The sequence below is a fragment of the Rutilus rutilus genome, assembly GCF_951802725.1.
Source record: "Rutilus rutilus genome assembly, chromosome: 13".
NCBI classification, from domain to species: domain Eukaryota; kingdom Metazoa; phylum Chordata; class Actinopteri; order Cypriniformes; family Leuciscidae; genus Rutilus; species Rutilus rutilus.
The window spans coordinates 5,020,201-5,035,546 of record NC_140218.1 but is presented as its reverse complement, the minus strand read 5'-3'; the positions used below and the strand labels follow the sequence as shown (position 1 = coordinate 5,035,546).

At 36.0% G+C, this 15,346-nt stretch overlaps 1 protein-coding gene across 1 annotated transcript in view; it reads left to right on the top strand.

Moving 5' to 3' along the window:
* LOC311302531 (protein NLRC3-like) overlaps positions 1-1,632 on the top strand; it is a 43,590-nt gene extending 41,958 nt beyond the window's left edge. Inside the window, exon 12 of the mRNA XM_084428493.1 lies at positions 1,042-1,632. Within this exon, the coding sequence (XP_084284619.1) occupies positions 1,042-1,066 (25 nt within the window). The 3' untranslated portion in view covers positions 1,067-1,632. The remainder of the gene's footprint in view (positions 1-1,041) is intronic.
* Positions 1,633-15,346: the final 13,714 nt, after the last annotated feature.

Sequence of the window (15,346 nt, the reverse complement as noted above, 5' to 3'; positions counted from 1 at the left end):
AATGTCAGCCAACAAGAGACAATAAAGTAAAAGTGTCCTGTACTCACAGCGTGAAGAAACCACCAGAATAACAGAGTCGACGTGTGTAATCAATTGGCTTTCGCCGTTTGTAATCTTCCTCTGAAGAGACTGGCAGATCAACGCGCTTCTACATTTCTCTCAGATACGCTAATGCTTATTCGCCGTCACTGTGTGATATTATATTCCAGAAATCATCTTCTTGAGGACGATATTTCACACACACACACACACACACACACACACACACACACACACACACACACACACACACTGCCTGAAACGCTGACGACAGCAGAATTGTTCTTTCTGGCTCTTTGAAAACATGAATAAATCCTGCGGTGATCGACCCGGTGTAATAATTCATAATATATTTGTAGCATTTGTTCCATCTGGAATAGTTTTATTAAGAAATATAAAATAGCTCTCAGTACCACAGAATTATGACGAACATCAGAGCGTGAGATCGCTATATCACACAGAGGAAATCTGACATTCTATTTATCTTGAGTTTTATTTCTTAAATATTTAATTACTTTTAAATTCATTTTATAACACTTTGTTAAAACTGTAGTTTTAAAATAGTAATGTTCAAAGTATTATTTCCCGCGATTTTAATAACTAATTCCTGTGTAAATGCATTTATGTTCTCGGCGTCAGAGAAGCAATAAACATTCTGTGTAAATGCACATTTTGTGATTTTATGCCGCTTCAGATTTGGTTTGTGTGTAAAGACGCCTTATGTGTGTGATAATCTGAGATCTGGGTTGTTATGAACTGATATTAAATGTGTAGTGAGTGTAATGGTCATTTCTGCTGGTTCTGGATCAGCTGTCCGGTGTGTGAAAGTGACCTTTCATGTGCTTTTGATTTTGTAAAGTGACTTTGAGCATCAGATAGAAGCGATATGATCATGCTTGAGGATGAATTAATATAGATTATCTAGTTAGTTTTCTTATGAAAAGATGTGACAGATGTAATATCTCATACTGCATATGTGACTGTGTGTGTGTTTTATTTTAGGATTGGCAATCAGATGACAGTGTGATCTTCTGCTGATCATCTGATGGTGAATAAGGATCCACTACAGAGACTCAGTCAACAGAATCAACAGAGACTGAAGATACAGTGACTTCACTGTTAGAAATGAAGACTTCATGTAGATCTCAGCGATCCTCTGACAGACCTGATGAGGCGGCAGTGAAACACCTTTTATTTTACAGCAAATTACAGTTTCTCATTCATAGATTAATCATTTTATGTGTATAAACGCACAGTAACTCAAAAAGCTCTGAGTTTTGTCACAGAGTAAATAAAGAGCCTGAATATCTCAGTGTTTGTGTTGTACCAGCAGAGGGAGACAAAGACTGATGAAATATTCATTTTTCATAATTATGAGAAGAAGAAGAAACAGTTCAAGCTCACTTTTGGAAAACAATGGAAGCTTGAGTTTCTACATCATGTTTTTAATAATGGTTGCATTACATGTGTATTAATGTATTAAAGGGGTCATATGATGCGTTTTCATGTTTTCTTTTTCTTTAGTGTTCCTCTACTTTTTATCTTCTTCTTCTTCTTCTAATGGAGTTTTATGAATTTGGAAATTAACAACTTAAACAAAATAATGGAAGAGATTATAAAAAATAAAAAAAAAGACTATATATATTTAAATATTATATTATTTTAAACCCATTACTTTAAATTCTCCAGTATACTCCTATTGCTTTAATATATTTCAGAATAACACTAAAAATCTTGTTCGGCATGCGTTTTCAATAGGCTTTCCATATTAAATGATACATCCCCCAATTTTCTTACTTCGTTCATAAGTTCTAACCGTTCTTTTACATATTGTCATACATTTTATTAACACATGTTCAATTGTTTCTGCCTGATTACAATAATTACATTTACCTGTTTTATGTTTTCCTATTCTGAACACTGAATGATTTAGTCTAGTGTGCCCTATTCGAATGCCAGAAATAATTGTATCTTCTTTTCTATTCCTAAAAACACTTCTTCCATCTCCTACTTGTTTCTGTATACTATACATTTGTCTACCCTTGTTATCACTATTCCATTCTTCTTGCCATTTGTTGTTTATGAATTCTTTCATTTTACTGTTTTGCTCAGAGTCACTTGAATATTTATCTCGTAGTGTTTTACAGCTTGCGTCGCTAGTTTATCAAGCACTTCATTGGCCTCCAGTCCCACATGAGCAGGAGCCCACAAGAACACTATTAAACTGACGTAACCCAGAGTATCTGTCCTGCTCCCCTCACAGATCATGCTTTTATCCATCTTATTTGATCTGATTCTGGTACTGGTTGTCACACAAACCCTGGATATTGGAAACTAAATTGTTCCCTCTTATTGTTTAGGTATTAAGAGCATCATTGAAGAATTTAAAGCAAAAGCTGGTGTTTCAATATCTTCTAATTGGGAAATGTTTAAATACCAGTGTAGAAAATTCTCTATTCGATTTAGTAAACAGTTAGCGAAGGCAAAATCTTTAAAGTATACCTTTATATTAAATGAAATGAATCAAATTTTAGGCAAACAACAGACAAGTGAAGATGATAAAGTAAAACTGCACAATCTTAAAGAAGAATTAAATAACTTTTATGCAGAAAAGGCTAAGGGTGCCTTTATTAGATCAAGAGTGGCTCGAATTCAGAGAAAAAAATTCAGCATATTTTTTTAATTTAGAAAATAAAAGAGGGAAATAATTTCTCTAAATATTGAGGGCACTTTGGTCACAGATGAAGCTAGAGTTTCTCATTTTTATTCTCAGCTTTATTCTTCTTCATTTAAACCTCGTTTTGCTGATAGTTTCTTTGAGAGGGTTCAAGCATTCACACCTATTATAAGTGATGGAAATCGGTCGTCTTGTGAGATGGATTTGACAATGGAAGAGTTGGATATGATTATCCAGAAAGCCCCCCTCAGTAAAAGCCCTGGTCCAGATGGACTGCCTTTTGGCAAGACATAGAAAAGCTTGTTTTGGAAGTTTTTAAAGACTGTATAAAGAAAGGAGAATGAACTGAGTCCATGAAGCAGGGCTTGATCACTTTAATCCCAAAGCCTAACAAAGATTCTTCATATTTAGATAATTGGCGTCCAATTACTTTACTTAATTCGGATTATAAATTGTTAGCTTCCCTTTATGCAAATAGATTGAAACCATGCTTAGAAGAAATTGTCTCAGTTTCCCAATCTGGTTTTATGAAAATTAGGCATATAGCAAATAATATTCGGCTTGTTTTAGATATTTTAGATTACAATGAATTGATCAACGATGGTGCAATCATTTAATTTTTAGACTTTTATAAGGCCTTTGACACGGTCGAGCATGAGTTTATGTTTGAATCTTTGCGCAAATTTGGTTTTGGCTCTTCCTTTATTACAATAGTTCAGACTTTGTACAAAAATATTGTGACCGAGCGTTCAAACAGGGTTCGCCTAACACTTAGAAATAAGAAAATAATAAACGATAGCAGTTTGAACTCTTCACTCTCCTCCACTTTATTATCCAACACCTCAGATCACCAACTCCAAAAACCCGCGACACTCTAGTACCAGGTGCGCATGCGGCATGACACATGCCTATCTACGGCAAGCCCCGAAGGGAAAAATACATTGCATACACACATATACAACGAGCGCCAGTACACCCAGAGTTAGTGCATCATAACAGAATTCAACAAAGTCTGTTAAAATATGAACAGCAATGTATCTTTGGTGAATGGTGTTTCTCCCCGGTTTACGATTAGCAGGGGCATCAGACAAGGGTGTCCTTGTTTTTATTAGTCACAGAGTTTCTTAATATTTGTATTACTCGCTGTGTAGATGTTCAGGGTATTGTTGTAGCTGAACACACTTTTCTAATTAGTCAAGTGGCGGATCACACCTGTCTGTTTTTAAAAGATGAGAAACAGGTTCCTGTTATTTTGGAAGCTTTAAAAACATTTTCTAATGCTTCTGGTCTCACTGTTAATCGAAATAAAAGGGTCATTCTTCATTTGTGGTGGCAAGTGGTGTCCCTCTACTTTACAACAGTTGAAATAAACTTTAAATACCAATACATTTTAAAATGTTAGCATTTTTGTATTTTGTAGGATAAACACAATTTGTGCACTATTAATAGTTACATTTTTGTTTTAAAATACATATTTAATTGAGTTTGAGAGATTGCATGTATAACAAAATATGCATGTTCCCGCCATACCTCAGAGAGGTATCATGGAATGTAATTGCAACAATATAAAAATTTTAACACAAATAAAGTGGTTATATTGTGAATATAGATTTTATTTAACATGTACAATTTTATTAAATTGTTTTAAAAAATACATATTTTGTAATATTTAAGAAAAAAGTAGTGTCCCCCATATTCATGTCTGTGGTGTTACATCAATGGACGTCTGCCCTTTAAGAAAAGGGAGAAATCTATTTGGACTACTTCCTGAATGTAAAGGTGATTGCAAGTGCTGGTTAATCTGAGGGGTGCATGGTAAGTATATTCTTTCTTATTAATTTTCTTAAAATTAGCTAAATTCCTGACAATTTCATGTGTCGCACTTTATTAGTGTCTGTGGTGTTATGTTGATAACTTGCAGATTTTACATATTTTAATAAAAATTTTGATACATACATACTTATTCATATTTCCAAAATGTCCCCTGATCTTTAAATCATCATGATGTCAGCCTCCATTTTAGAAAAGTCTGGATTTAGGCTAATTTGTCTGTGTTGTTACTGTCTGTGGTGTTACTGTCTTTCCTGGTAACACCCTATGGGTAACACTACAGACTCTATAGTAACTCCACAGACAATATACAACCAGCAATGTTGTATTTTTAATAAAACACATAGGACATCCATAATCATATAGGCTAATTGTATCTCTCTTGTAATCCTACTCATGATGATTTTCATTATTCTGCTCAATAAACTTAATTGTTAAACCTATTATGCAATATTACGTCTGTGGTGTTACTTCAAAACGTATCTGAAATTTCTTTCCTTCAGAGCCATTTAATCTTATAATTTAATGTTTTTAGACTGTAAAGTGGTTTCAATATTTTAGAATAAAGACTATAAAGGTAGTGCAGACCATGTTCCTGCCTTTTTATGTATGTACACATTTAAAAAACAAAAGAAACAATTCTTCTTTGGCAAAAATTGGGGCCAAGATGAACAATTAAACTTTTCTTTTGAAAAATGAAATTTAAATGATCAATGAAACTGAGTCCTTAAAGTAATTTATGTATTTATTCATTATTACCAAAAGTTGCATATCCCTGCTCATTTTAGAACAAAATTTTACTTCAAATATTGGTAACACCATAGACATAAGTGGTTGTTTCACCAGTTTTTGATTCAAATTATTTAAAAATCTAAATGTTATTAAGCTTCAATTTGAATGAATATAGAATATTAAACTACTTTTAAATGCATAGCAATACATTTTATTAAAAGAAAACAAACAAGCATTTTTACAATTTCTGCCTCTCATTTGCATGGCAATTGAAGAATGACCCAAAAGTGAAATTATACCTATTCACAGTCTTGAAAAAGGTCATATAGAAGGTATTGAGATCAAAAGTTCTGTTAGATATTTAGGCATTTTAATAATAAGTAAATCACCCAAAGATAGAATTTTAGATCATTTTTCACAACGGACAAAAAAAAAAGAGAAAGAATGTCTTTAATTGCTGGCCACAAAGAAATGTAACTATCTATGGTCGTGTCTTGATAGCTAAAGCTGAAGGCATTTCTAGGATTGTTTACCCAGCTTTGTCCTTATATGTCAACCCGTAAACTTGCTCATCTATCGACTCTATACTATTTAAATTCTTGTGGAAAAATAAAACTGAGTATGTTAAAAGGAAGACTCTGATAAGAAATACTTTGGAGGGAGGTGTGAATGCTTTGGACTTCAGTACTCTCAGTCAGGTTTTCAAGATCGGCTGGATTAAACGCTGCCTGAATGCTGATTCTCATCTGTTATGGTTTCACATACCTAAAGTTATCTTTGAAAAATGTGGAGGGTTACATTTTTTTATTGTCTTGTGATTTTAAATGCAACAAACTTCCGTTCAAGCGTGCTAATCTTCATAAGCAAGCCTTGGAGGCCTGTAAACTTGCCTTTTGCCACAATTTCCCCCCTCATAGGAGTATTATATGGAATAATCAGAAAAAAATCTATCTTTATTAAGGATTGGGTTGACAAAGGTGTTCTTTTTGTTTTGGATTTGTTGAAGAAGGATGGCAGCTTTTATTCCTGCAATGAATTTATCAACCTTTTTGGAGTGGATTCCTCACCTAAAGTTTATAACTGGGTTAGTAATTCTATTTCCCCTAAACTTTAGCATATGGTTAGGTCATACTGTAGCTACAGAGTATCCGTTTGTGAAATGCCCCAGTTGTCTATTGGAGGTTTGGAGCTTTCCAATGTCTAATGTAACAATTTTTGGATTAGAAGATTTCTTATTAGGAAAATCAGCTGTCATCCTAAAGCTTTTTTCAAATGGAAATGAAATGATCCTTCTCTTTCTACCATTAATATATGGACTGGCATTAATAAGTTTCTGTTACCTAACAAGTGGAAAGACCTTCACTTTAAAACTCTACATAATTACTATCCCTGTAACTCTCTTCTTTCTAAATTTAAGTTAGACATCTCTTCAGACTGCGCATTCTGTAATTCTAATCTTGAAGCAATACCACATTTGTTTTTTGAATGTGATTATGCAAAGGAGTTCTGGGAAAAAGTATTTTTCTCCTTATTACAAACTCTTTATTTTTGAGGTTGTGAATGTGCTGTTTTTGATTTGGGACTCCGGGTCAAAGGAGATGGATGACAGATTAAAACTACTTACTTTATGTGGCGAGTGTCATCTCCATAAGTGTAAAGTTACTGATTCTAAGCCCAATTTTAGACTTTTTTGTGTTGATTTGAAATTATTTTATGACTCTCTTTGTTTATCAGCTAATAAGAAAGCTGCTAAATCTTCTTTGTTGCTCAAAGAAATGATGGTTTCATTGTAAATTACTTCCTGATTTTCTTAAGATTATTTATTTATGTATTCCCATTGTTATTCATTTCTAATTACTTGTATTCTTTTTTTTGTATTTGTAGTTTCTATGAATGTTTTGTTTTTTAGTAGACTATCCCATATTTGCTGCCTTGCTTTACTTTGAGTTTACTGACTTATTTTTATTTTATTTTACTCTTTTTTTTGTGCTTGATACTGTATCCCCTGTGCTTTTTGTTCAATAAAAAAAAAAGAGAGGCTTCCTGAACCACTGAGACCTCGCAGCCCATTGCTTCACCCAAAGGTTCATTACTCGAAGCTTCATTCAGCATTGCTCACTAGTGACACCTAGCTACTGTGCAAATACATAGCAAACTAATTAATTAATTTTGAACCAATGTCCATTGCCTGGGTATAAAATAAAATATGTATCTTTCTCTGTCTGAATTTATTTATGCAGAGACAACTGTCACACACACAATTAATTATTCATAAGTTGTTTGGATAGTGACAGTATGAACAGCAAAAGTGACACTGTGTTGAGTGCAGTGCTAATGGTGGAGGGAGTGTAATAAAGTAAACTGCAACAGAATAGTCTGGGGTGGGAAAAGTCCCTCTTCTTGGACAAAACCTCTCCAGCCACAGAGGATGCAGGAGAACATAAAGATGGCAGTGCCAGCTGGTGTAAATGAGGACACTGATGCTTCTGTTGAGCCCAGACAGGGGAGGATCTCCTCTTTATTGCTGCTCCATTACCAGGAAAAAGGAAGAGGTCACAAAAAGCAAACAAATCAAAAAGCAGTCCAGTCCAGATCCAAAAATACAAAGCAATCCAAATAATCCTATCTAATTAATATAACAAGACTATAATATAGCTAGGCCTACTGTCTATAATATAGCTAGGCCTAATAACAATATACTATAACTATTCTAACCTGATATAATGTAATAATATACAGCCCTCTAACACATGACACAATAACGACAATGACAATGGGAGTTCTCTAACTCTCTGACTCTCTGACACTACAGCTGCTTCTGCTACTTCTGCAACAGCCACAAGGTGGCGCGAGTTTCGAACCCGCTTTATCCGAAAGCGACACTCAGACCGAACCGATGACGTATCCACACAAACCGAGGCCTCGTTTGTCATTAGTCACGTGATTTTCACGTTAACAACACAAGCCTCGAATCGCGGCTTCATCTGGCACGCCCATTTTTTCTCGACACAAGCTCCTGTCTTGTATGCATTTGCAAGGAGGCATTAATCGTCTCTATTATGTTTATTGAAGAGCCGCATGGAACCACAATATACTGTCTTCAGCTTGTTTACATAAGGGCCGCTTAGTCACTTTCTTGTGACTTTAGCATTCCGTACTCCTCGAGTCCCCCTAGTGGGCTGGATAGAACATCACAACTAAAGAGTTTTTTTATTTATTTATTTTTAATGCAGAACTTACACATAAATACAAGCTCAGGGAAGTGAAGCAAGGTTGTATCACTTACAATGAACAAACAATGATACGAAGAGAAAAAAATAAAATAATAATAATACATAAATATCCTGGATTTGCATACAGCACAATATGTAATTATACATAAAAAAAAGAAAAGCATAACAACAAGGTTAAGTCATATCTTTGAATAAAACATCATAATGCATCAAAAAATTTGCACTTTTTTTTTGTTATTTGTAAGTCTAAGGGAAGAAATAAAAGAATTAAGGTCAGCCAGAAAAAGAGGGAAGCTCAAAGGAGACTTAAGCCATTTTTGCTTGTGGATGAAGAATTTTGCATATAAGATAAGGAAATTAACAACATGTTCAAGGGACATCCGCTTTGGGTTTTCATAATAAAAGATAACCTCTTTGAGAATGAAGGTGTGGGTCACATTTGTAGGGCCAAAAACAAAAGCACTTAAATGAGCCCAAAATCTATTGGTTATTACACTCACAAAATAAATGGGTGACAGTTTCCTCAACAAAACCACAAAAAGAGCAAGTCTCATCAATATCAGAATATTTAGAAATAGAAGAGTTAACAGGATAGATTTTATGAAGGATTTTATAATGAATTTCCTTAACTTTGTTGGATACACAAAATTTACTAGGCAAAAGCCAGGCCTTTCTCCAGATTACGTTTGTTACAAGGGATCCCCAATAGAATTGACCCCTTGGAGTAGGCTAACCTTTCTCTTCATCTGAAAAATTGAGCAAATATGTCTGTTGTTGCATTTTCCATCTAAAAAATCTATCTCGCCCAAGCGTAAAGCCGGATAAACACTATTACCTTTACTGAAGGTAAGGTGATTTTTAATTAGCTGAATTAAGCCTGCTGGGATAGCTTTTATCAAGGAATTATATTCCTTTGGTGGAACTGGAAAGTTATGGTGATTCAAAAATTGCTTGTAAGTTAGAATATGACCAGAATCATCAAAGACAGATAGAATGCAATTAAAATTATTGTTAAACCATCTAGGGAAAAAGAGAGATTTATTTCTAATGGTTATATCCGCGTTATTCCAAAGGAGAACTTTGTGGGGGAAAAAGCAATGGACAAAACACAATTTCCACGAAAGAAGGCATTGCTGATGAAAGTTAGATAAGGAAATGAGTAACTTGGTAAAAAGTTACACTTTAATAGGAAAGACAGGCCACCCAGTTTGTTAAAGATATTATTAGGAATGAAAAACCATAACGACACTGGATTCACAAGGCATCTTTTCAGCCAGTTTACTTTAAAGGTGTTTATAGTATCAGCAAAATCTAAAAAGTCAAGGCCGCCTTCACCTCTGGAATTAGAGAGTACTTCTTTTTTCAGTTTGTGAGGCCTATTTTTCCAAATAAAATCCACAAATATTTTGTTAATTTCCCTTATAGCTTTATCATTGATAAACAAAGAGAGAGCAGGGTATACAAAGCGAGAGAGCCCTTCCACCTTAGATAAAAGGACTCTACCGTATAATGAGAGATCTCTCTGAAGCCAGATGTTGAAGACGTTTTTAGTTTTTATCATTTTATCAGAAAAGTTTAAAAGATGTCTGGTAACTGGATTTTTAGTGATATTGATACCTAGATATTTCACACAGTTTTTAACTGGGATCCCCTCCAATGATGTCTCATCTATATCATGAATTGAGATAATTTCACACTTTGAAATGTTAAGTTTTAGACCCGAAGCACATGAAAATTGTTCCACCAATTCCAGAGCATTAGGTAACTGTTTTTTATCCTCCAAGAATAGTGTGGTGTCGTCAGCTAGCTGTGCAATTTTAAACTCTCGATTAAATATAGAGATTCCTATCAAACTTTCATTTTGGTTAATCCTTAGACAAAGTAGTTCAGTGGCTAAAAGAAATAAAAACGGGGAGATTGGACAGCCCTGTCTGACTCCACGATGGATGTCAAACCTTTTGGACGTATCAAAGTTAACGATCACTGAGCTGTTAATATCTCTATAAAACATGGTTACAGTATCAATTAATGATTTACCGAATCCAAATAACTCAAGAGTGCGAAAAAGAAATTTGTGTTCTAAAGAGTCAAAAGCTTTTTGAAAATCAAGAAAAAGTATGAGACCATCTGACTGAATTAAATTAGAGTAATCCAGCACATCTAATACTAACCTTATATTATTAGATATGTGACGGCCTTTCATGAATCCCGACTGAGATTCTGAAATAATGTTATTTAGACCAGAACATAATCTTTTAGCATAAACAGAGGCTAACATTTTATAATCTAATGTTAACAGAGTAATAGGCCGCCAATTGTCAATTAATAAAGGGTCCTTGCTTGACTTGGGTATAAGGGATATAACTCCCTGTTTCATTGTAGAGGTCATTTCTCCCTGACTGATGCATTCCTTATACATATGAAATAAAGGCAATTTAATAAACTCCCAAAAGTGAAGATAGAATTCTACGGAAAGCCCGTCAATACCAGGGGATTTACCTTTTTTCATTGAGTGCAGAGCTTGATTAATTTCATCTATTGACAAATCAGCGTCACAAATTCGACTAAACTCACGATCAATAATTGTAATACGGTGTCTAATTGTATCAAAACATTTTTTCACAGCTGTCATAGTTAAATTTAGATGTAGCCTATAAAGATTGCTATAAAATTTGCTAACAAATTCTGATATTTCTTTTGGATCTTTAGAGGTAACTCCATCGATGTTAAGTGCTGAAAGAGCTTTCCTCTGACTGTTTCTTTTTTCCAGGGCAAAGAAATAGCTAGAATTCTCTTCCCCCTCCTCAAGCCATTTTGCCCGAGACCTAATATATGCACCTTTGGCCGACTCTAAATAAACTCTATCGAATTCCAGATTAAATTTTTTTATTTCCATATCTTCTTCTTCTGAAATCTTATCTTTGGCTAGTAATACATTAAGTCTATTAACCAACTCTGAATCAATTTTATGTTTAATATTTTTAAGTTCCTTACTTCTTTTAACTGCAATATATCTGGCCTTATATTTAAAGAACTCCCAATTTTTTTTATAATCTCTGGTTGATCCGGTAAATAATTCTTTGGTAAGATTGACACAACTAAAGAGGTAATTTACAATACCCTTACAGCTCCGACGCCTCGGTTCAAAGGTCACATCATGCTGGGCAACGTGAGCGGTTGGTGTATTTTGAGCGGGGACAGAGAAACATAGGGTCCACTTAATTTAATAAGATTTAAATCGTATGGTTGCTTAGTATTGCTAGTTATGCATTTGTAAAGACACTTTTGGAGACTTTCAACAACAGGTTTGTGTATAAACGGTACTTTCTCAGCCGTTTGGTCGACATACACCGCGAAAGATGGAATTCATTCTGCACTCGCCTGCGAGCGCCCTCGGCTACTCTTTTCCCCCTACTATATAGTAGGGAAGTATGCGGTTTCAAACGCAGCCAATGTCTAATAAGGGGAGAAGTGCCACTCTCAGTAAACTTCCGGGTTCTGAACTGGTTGCAGTTCCACTCTGGCTCCACATGAGGGCGCTCACAGGACGAGTGCAGAATGAATGGAGGTCTATGGAGCTATAGTCCTCAAAATCCACTTTTCTCAGGATATAATTTTCTGTCTAGTAATTTGAATGTTGTATTCGAAAGGAGATGCAAAGAAATTACACATTGCTGGGTGTTAGATTTTTTAGAGTCACTTATTTGCTTTAAAAAGTCTTTTAAAATGTCAATGACGTCATACACATCGTACAACCAGAGATACTGCTTTCAAACAGACGCTGTACGAAGCAGTACATAAAGTGTTGAATGAAAATGTCTCTGAAACATCTGTGTATTATTTGGCAAATATTGCATTTATTTCACTTCAGCTGTGGTAAAGTATGCAAACACCACGTGAGCGGTCACTACGGGAACCAGGAAGTGTCCGACTTCACGTCTCCGTTTGCAGCTCCTCCCGCCGGCACGTGGCTACTCTCGCCGATCGGTTACATCCAGCCGATGTCCAACACACCTATTGTCTCAAATACAACAATTTCATTGGCTGCTGTGCGTGTTATGGTGCGTGCCGCACAAGCCCTGAAAAGTGAAGCCAAAGCGTCTCGATCGCCCCCCGGTGACTGGTCCCAGTATAGGTCATAAGCCCCGCCTCCCCGTGTTATTCAACGGGACTTGAGACCAACTAAACAATTTAATTACACTTCAAATATCTTTTTTCCGAATGTGGGTTCTGTCATTTACTGTAGTTTTTATCACGCTGATGTAAATTCAAGTGTTTGTTTTTAGTTAGTTATTTGATGCTATAAAAACGGTGGTGTGACGTCATGATTGACAGCTGTGATTGACAGGTTTTTTTTCAGGATCTTCGGAGGACTGAAGAGATCGGCGCTTTAAATTTAATATCTAAATTTCTATAATTAATTATTTCACACCGAGAGTGAGGACGGGGCCTTGATTTCGCGGCTTTACTTCCTGCTCACGACTGCGCAGGTCTGGTCCCGAGATCGCTACTGCGCAGACTCAAGCCCCAAGATGTCAGCGCCATATCGGGACACTGGCGGCTTCACTTCTCACGAAGATGGCGGAGAGAGCAGACGCATTGTGAATAGCCTTGAAAATCAAAGGAATGAACTTTTAACTCAACAAAACCCTGAAATATCAGATGTAAAACCGTAGGAACTTATCATAATAATTCAGAAACGTGTGAGTGACCCTGAGCACCTCCTGGAGTACGATATTGCAGACCATAACATGGCTAGCACAAAAGCTAATGCTAAATTGAAGGCTCTCCAAGAACACGACTATGGTGGTCCAGAAAGGATGGAAACTAACACCAGAGGAGCCAAAAACACCTTAGCATCTCCTTCCAAACCACCAGCACCACAGAAGAAGTCAAAACCAGACGACGCCGTGACTGCTGGAGCCCATGCTGAAGACGCCTCTAACGCTGTGATCCTGCTATCGGCACTCTTCAAAACATGATGCAGGACTTCAAAGCGGAGCTAAAGCAGAACACGCTGACCATAGCCAACATCGCTAAAGCGGTAGAGTTTAACTCTGCCGAAATCAAAGAATGTAAAACACAGTGCCAAAAACTGCACGTCGAGGTGAAACAACTCAAAGAGGAGAACACAGATCTGGGGAAAAGAGCTGCAGAGTTGGAGCGTTATAAAAGAAGAGGGAACCTGCGAGTAAATGGCTTACAGGAGGGAAAAGACGAAAACACACGACAAATCATCTCGGATATCATCGGAAAGATTGTGCCACACTGGAGGGAGAAGATGGATTTCATCCTGGATTCGGTGCACCGACTGGGGCCGAGTAACACCAGCCGCCCTCGTCAGATCATCATGCAGTTCACAGGACGCCACTTCAGGGACGAACTCTGGCGGATCACCAGACTTCCCCCCGTCTGCAAGCATCTCAACATCCGCTTGGCAGAACACCTCACCAAGGAAGACAGAGAGGCACGGAGGGCTGTGTGGCCGAAAGTTGAACAGGCAAGGAAGGCAGGACTAAAGACAGTGTTCCCCACATGCTTTCATTAATGGACAAAGAGCCTCACCATAGACACAACTATCCAGGGTTTTTGAATCCCGAAAACAAGTGAGTTTGAATGAAAATTCTCGGGGTTTTGCTGCTATTACAAATTCCTGATAGGAAACTTCTACTGTTGTTTTAAGTAAGTTCAGTAATCCATTGTTGTTGATTGTTTATTAATTTGTTTTTGTTCTATGTTCAGTTTAAAGAGTAACATTTCTCTAATTTCTGCAAGGGGTTTAAGAAACATGACAAAGAGAAAAAGTATTTTCTTATTTTGTAAAGGGAAGAAGTCAAATATAATTGTTTTTGCAGGAAACGCATTCTAAGGTTGATGTTATATTTTGGTCTAAACAATGAGGAGATGAAGCTTACTTTAGCCACGGCACTTCAAGGTCAGCAGGAGTCGCCATCCTCCTAAGTAACTTCAAAGGTCATATTGTGTCCCATATGGCAGATGAATTTGCTCACTGGCTGATTCTTATCATAAACATAGATGGTCTGAAATTCATCTCAGTCAACATTTATGGATATAACATCAGTAGAGAAAACCGAAACCTACTTGAACATGGTTTACATTTAGACAATCTCAAATGAACACACTCAACTGATAACATCATCATTGGAGGCGATCTAAACCTAGTTCATGATGAATTTTTTTATAAATATCCTTTCAGATACTCTGCAAATCATCCAAACACCATATTCACGAACTTTTGCGAAAAACAAAATTTGGTTGATACTTGGAGACACTTAAATCCAGAAATATCTAAATACTCCTGGTTTAGCTCAAGCCACAATTATAAATCCAGAATTGATCATTGGTTAATGGCAAATCATTTGCTGTTTTATAATATTAGCTCTGATATTTCTTCTGCACCACTAACAGATCATAGTGTTATTTTACTACAGATCAAACCCAATGACAACAATGTCCACTCACACACATATTGGAAGTTCAATTTCAGTCTGCTCAAAAATAATGACTACTGCCAAAAAATCTAATTATTAATTAAAGAAAATGCCAATTCTGAGGAGCTCACAACTGCTACCAAAAAGTGGGAATTCCTAAAATATAAAATACGCCAATTTACCATCTCATTCAGTAAAATAATTAAAAAAGACAGTGAATAAACAAGAAGTAGACATTATTAATCAGTTCAATATGTACTGCAATAGGCCAAACCCAACTGAAGACGATAGACAGAAGATATTAAACCTCCAACCAAAACTAGATGAAGTTCACAGTCGTAAGGCCCAAGGGGGCTTTATTAGACCCAGAGCTAGTGGATAGA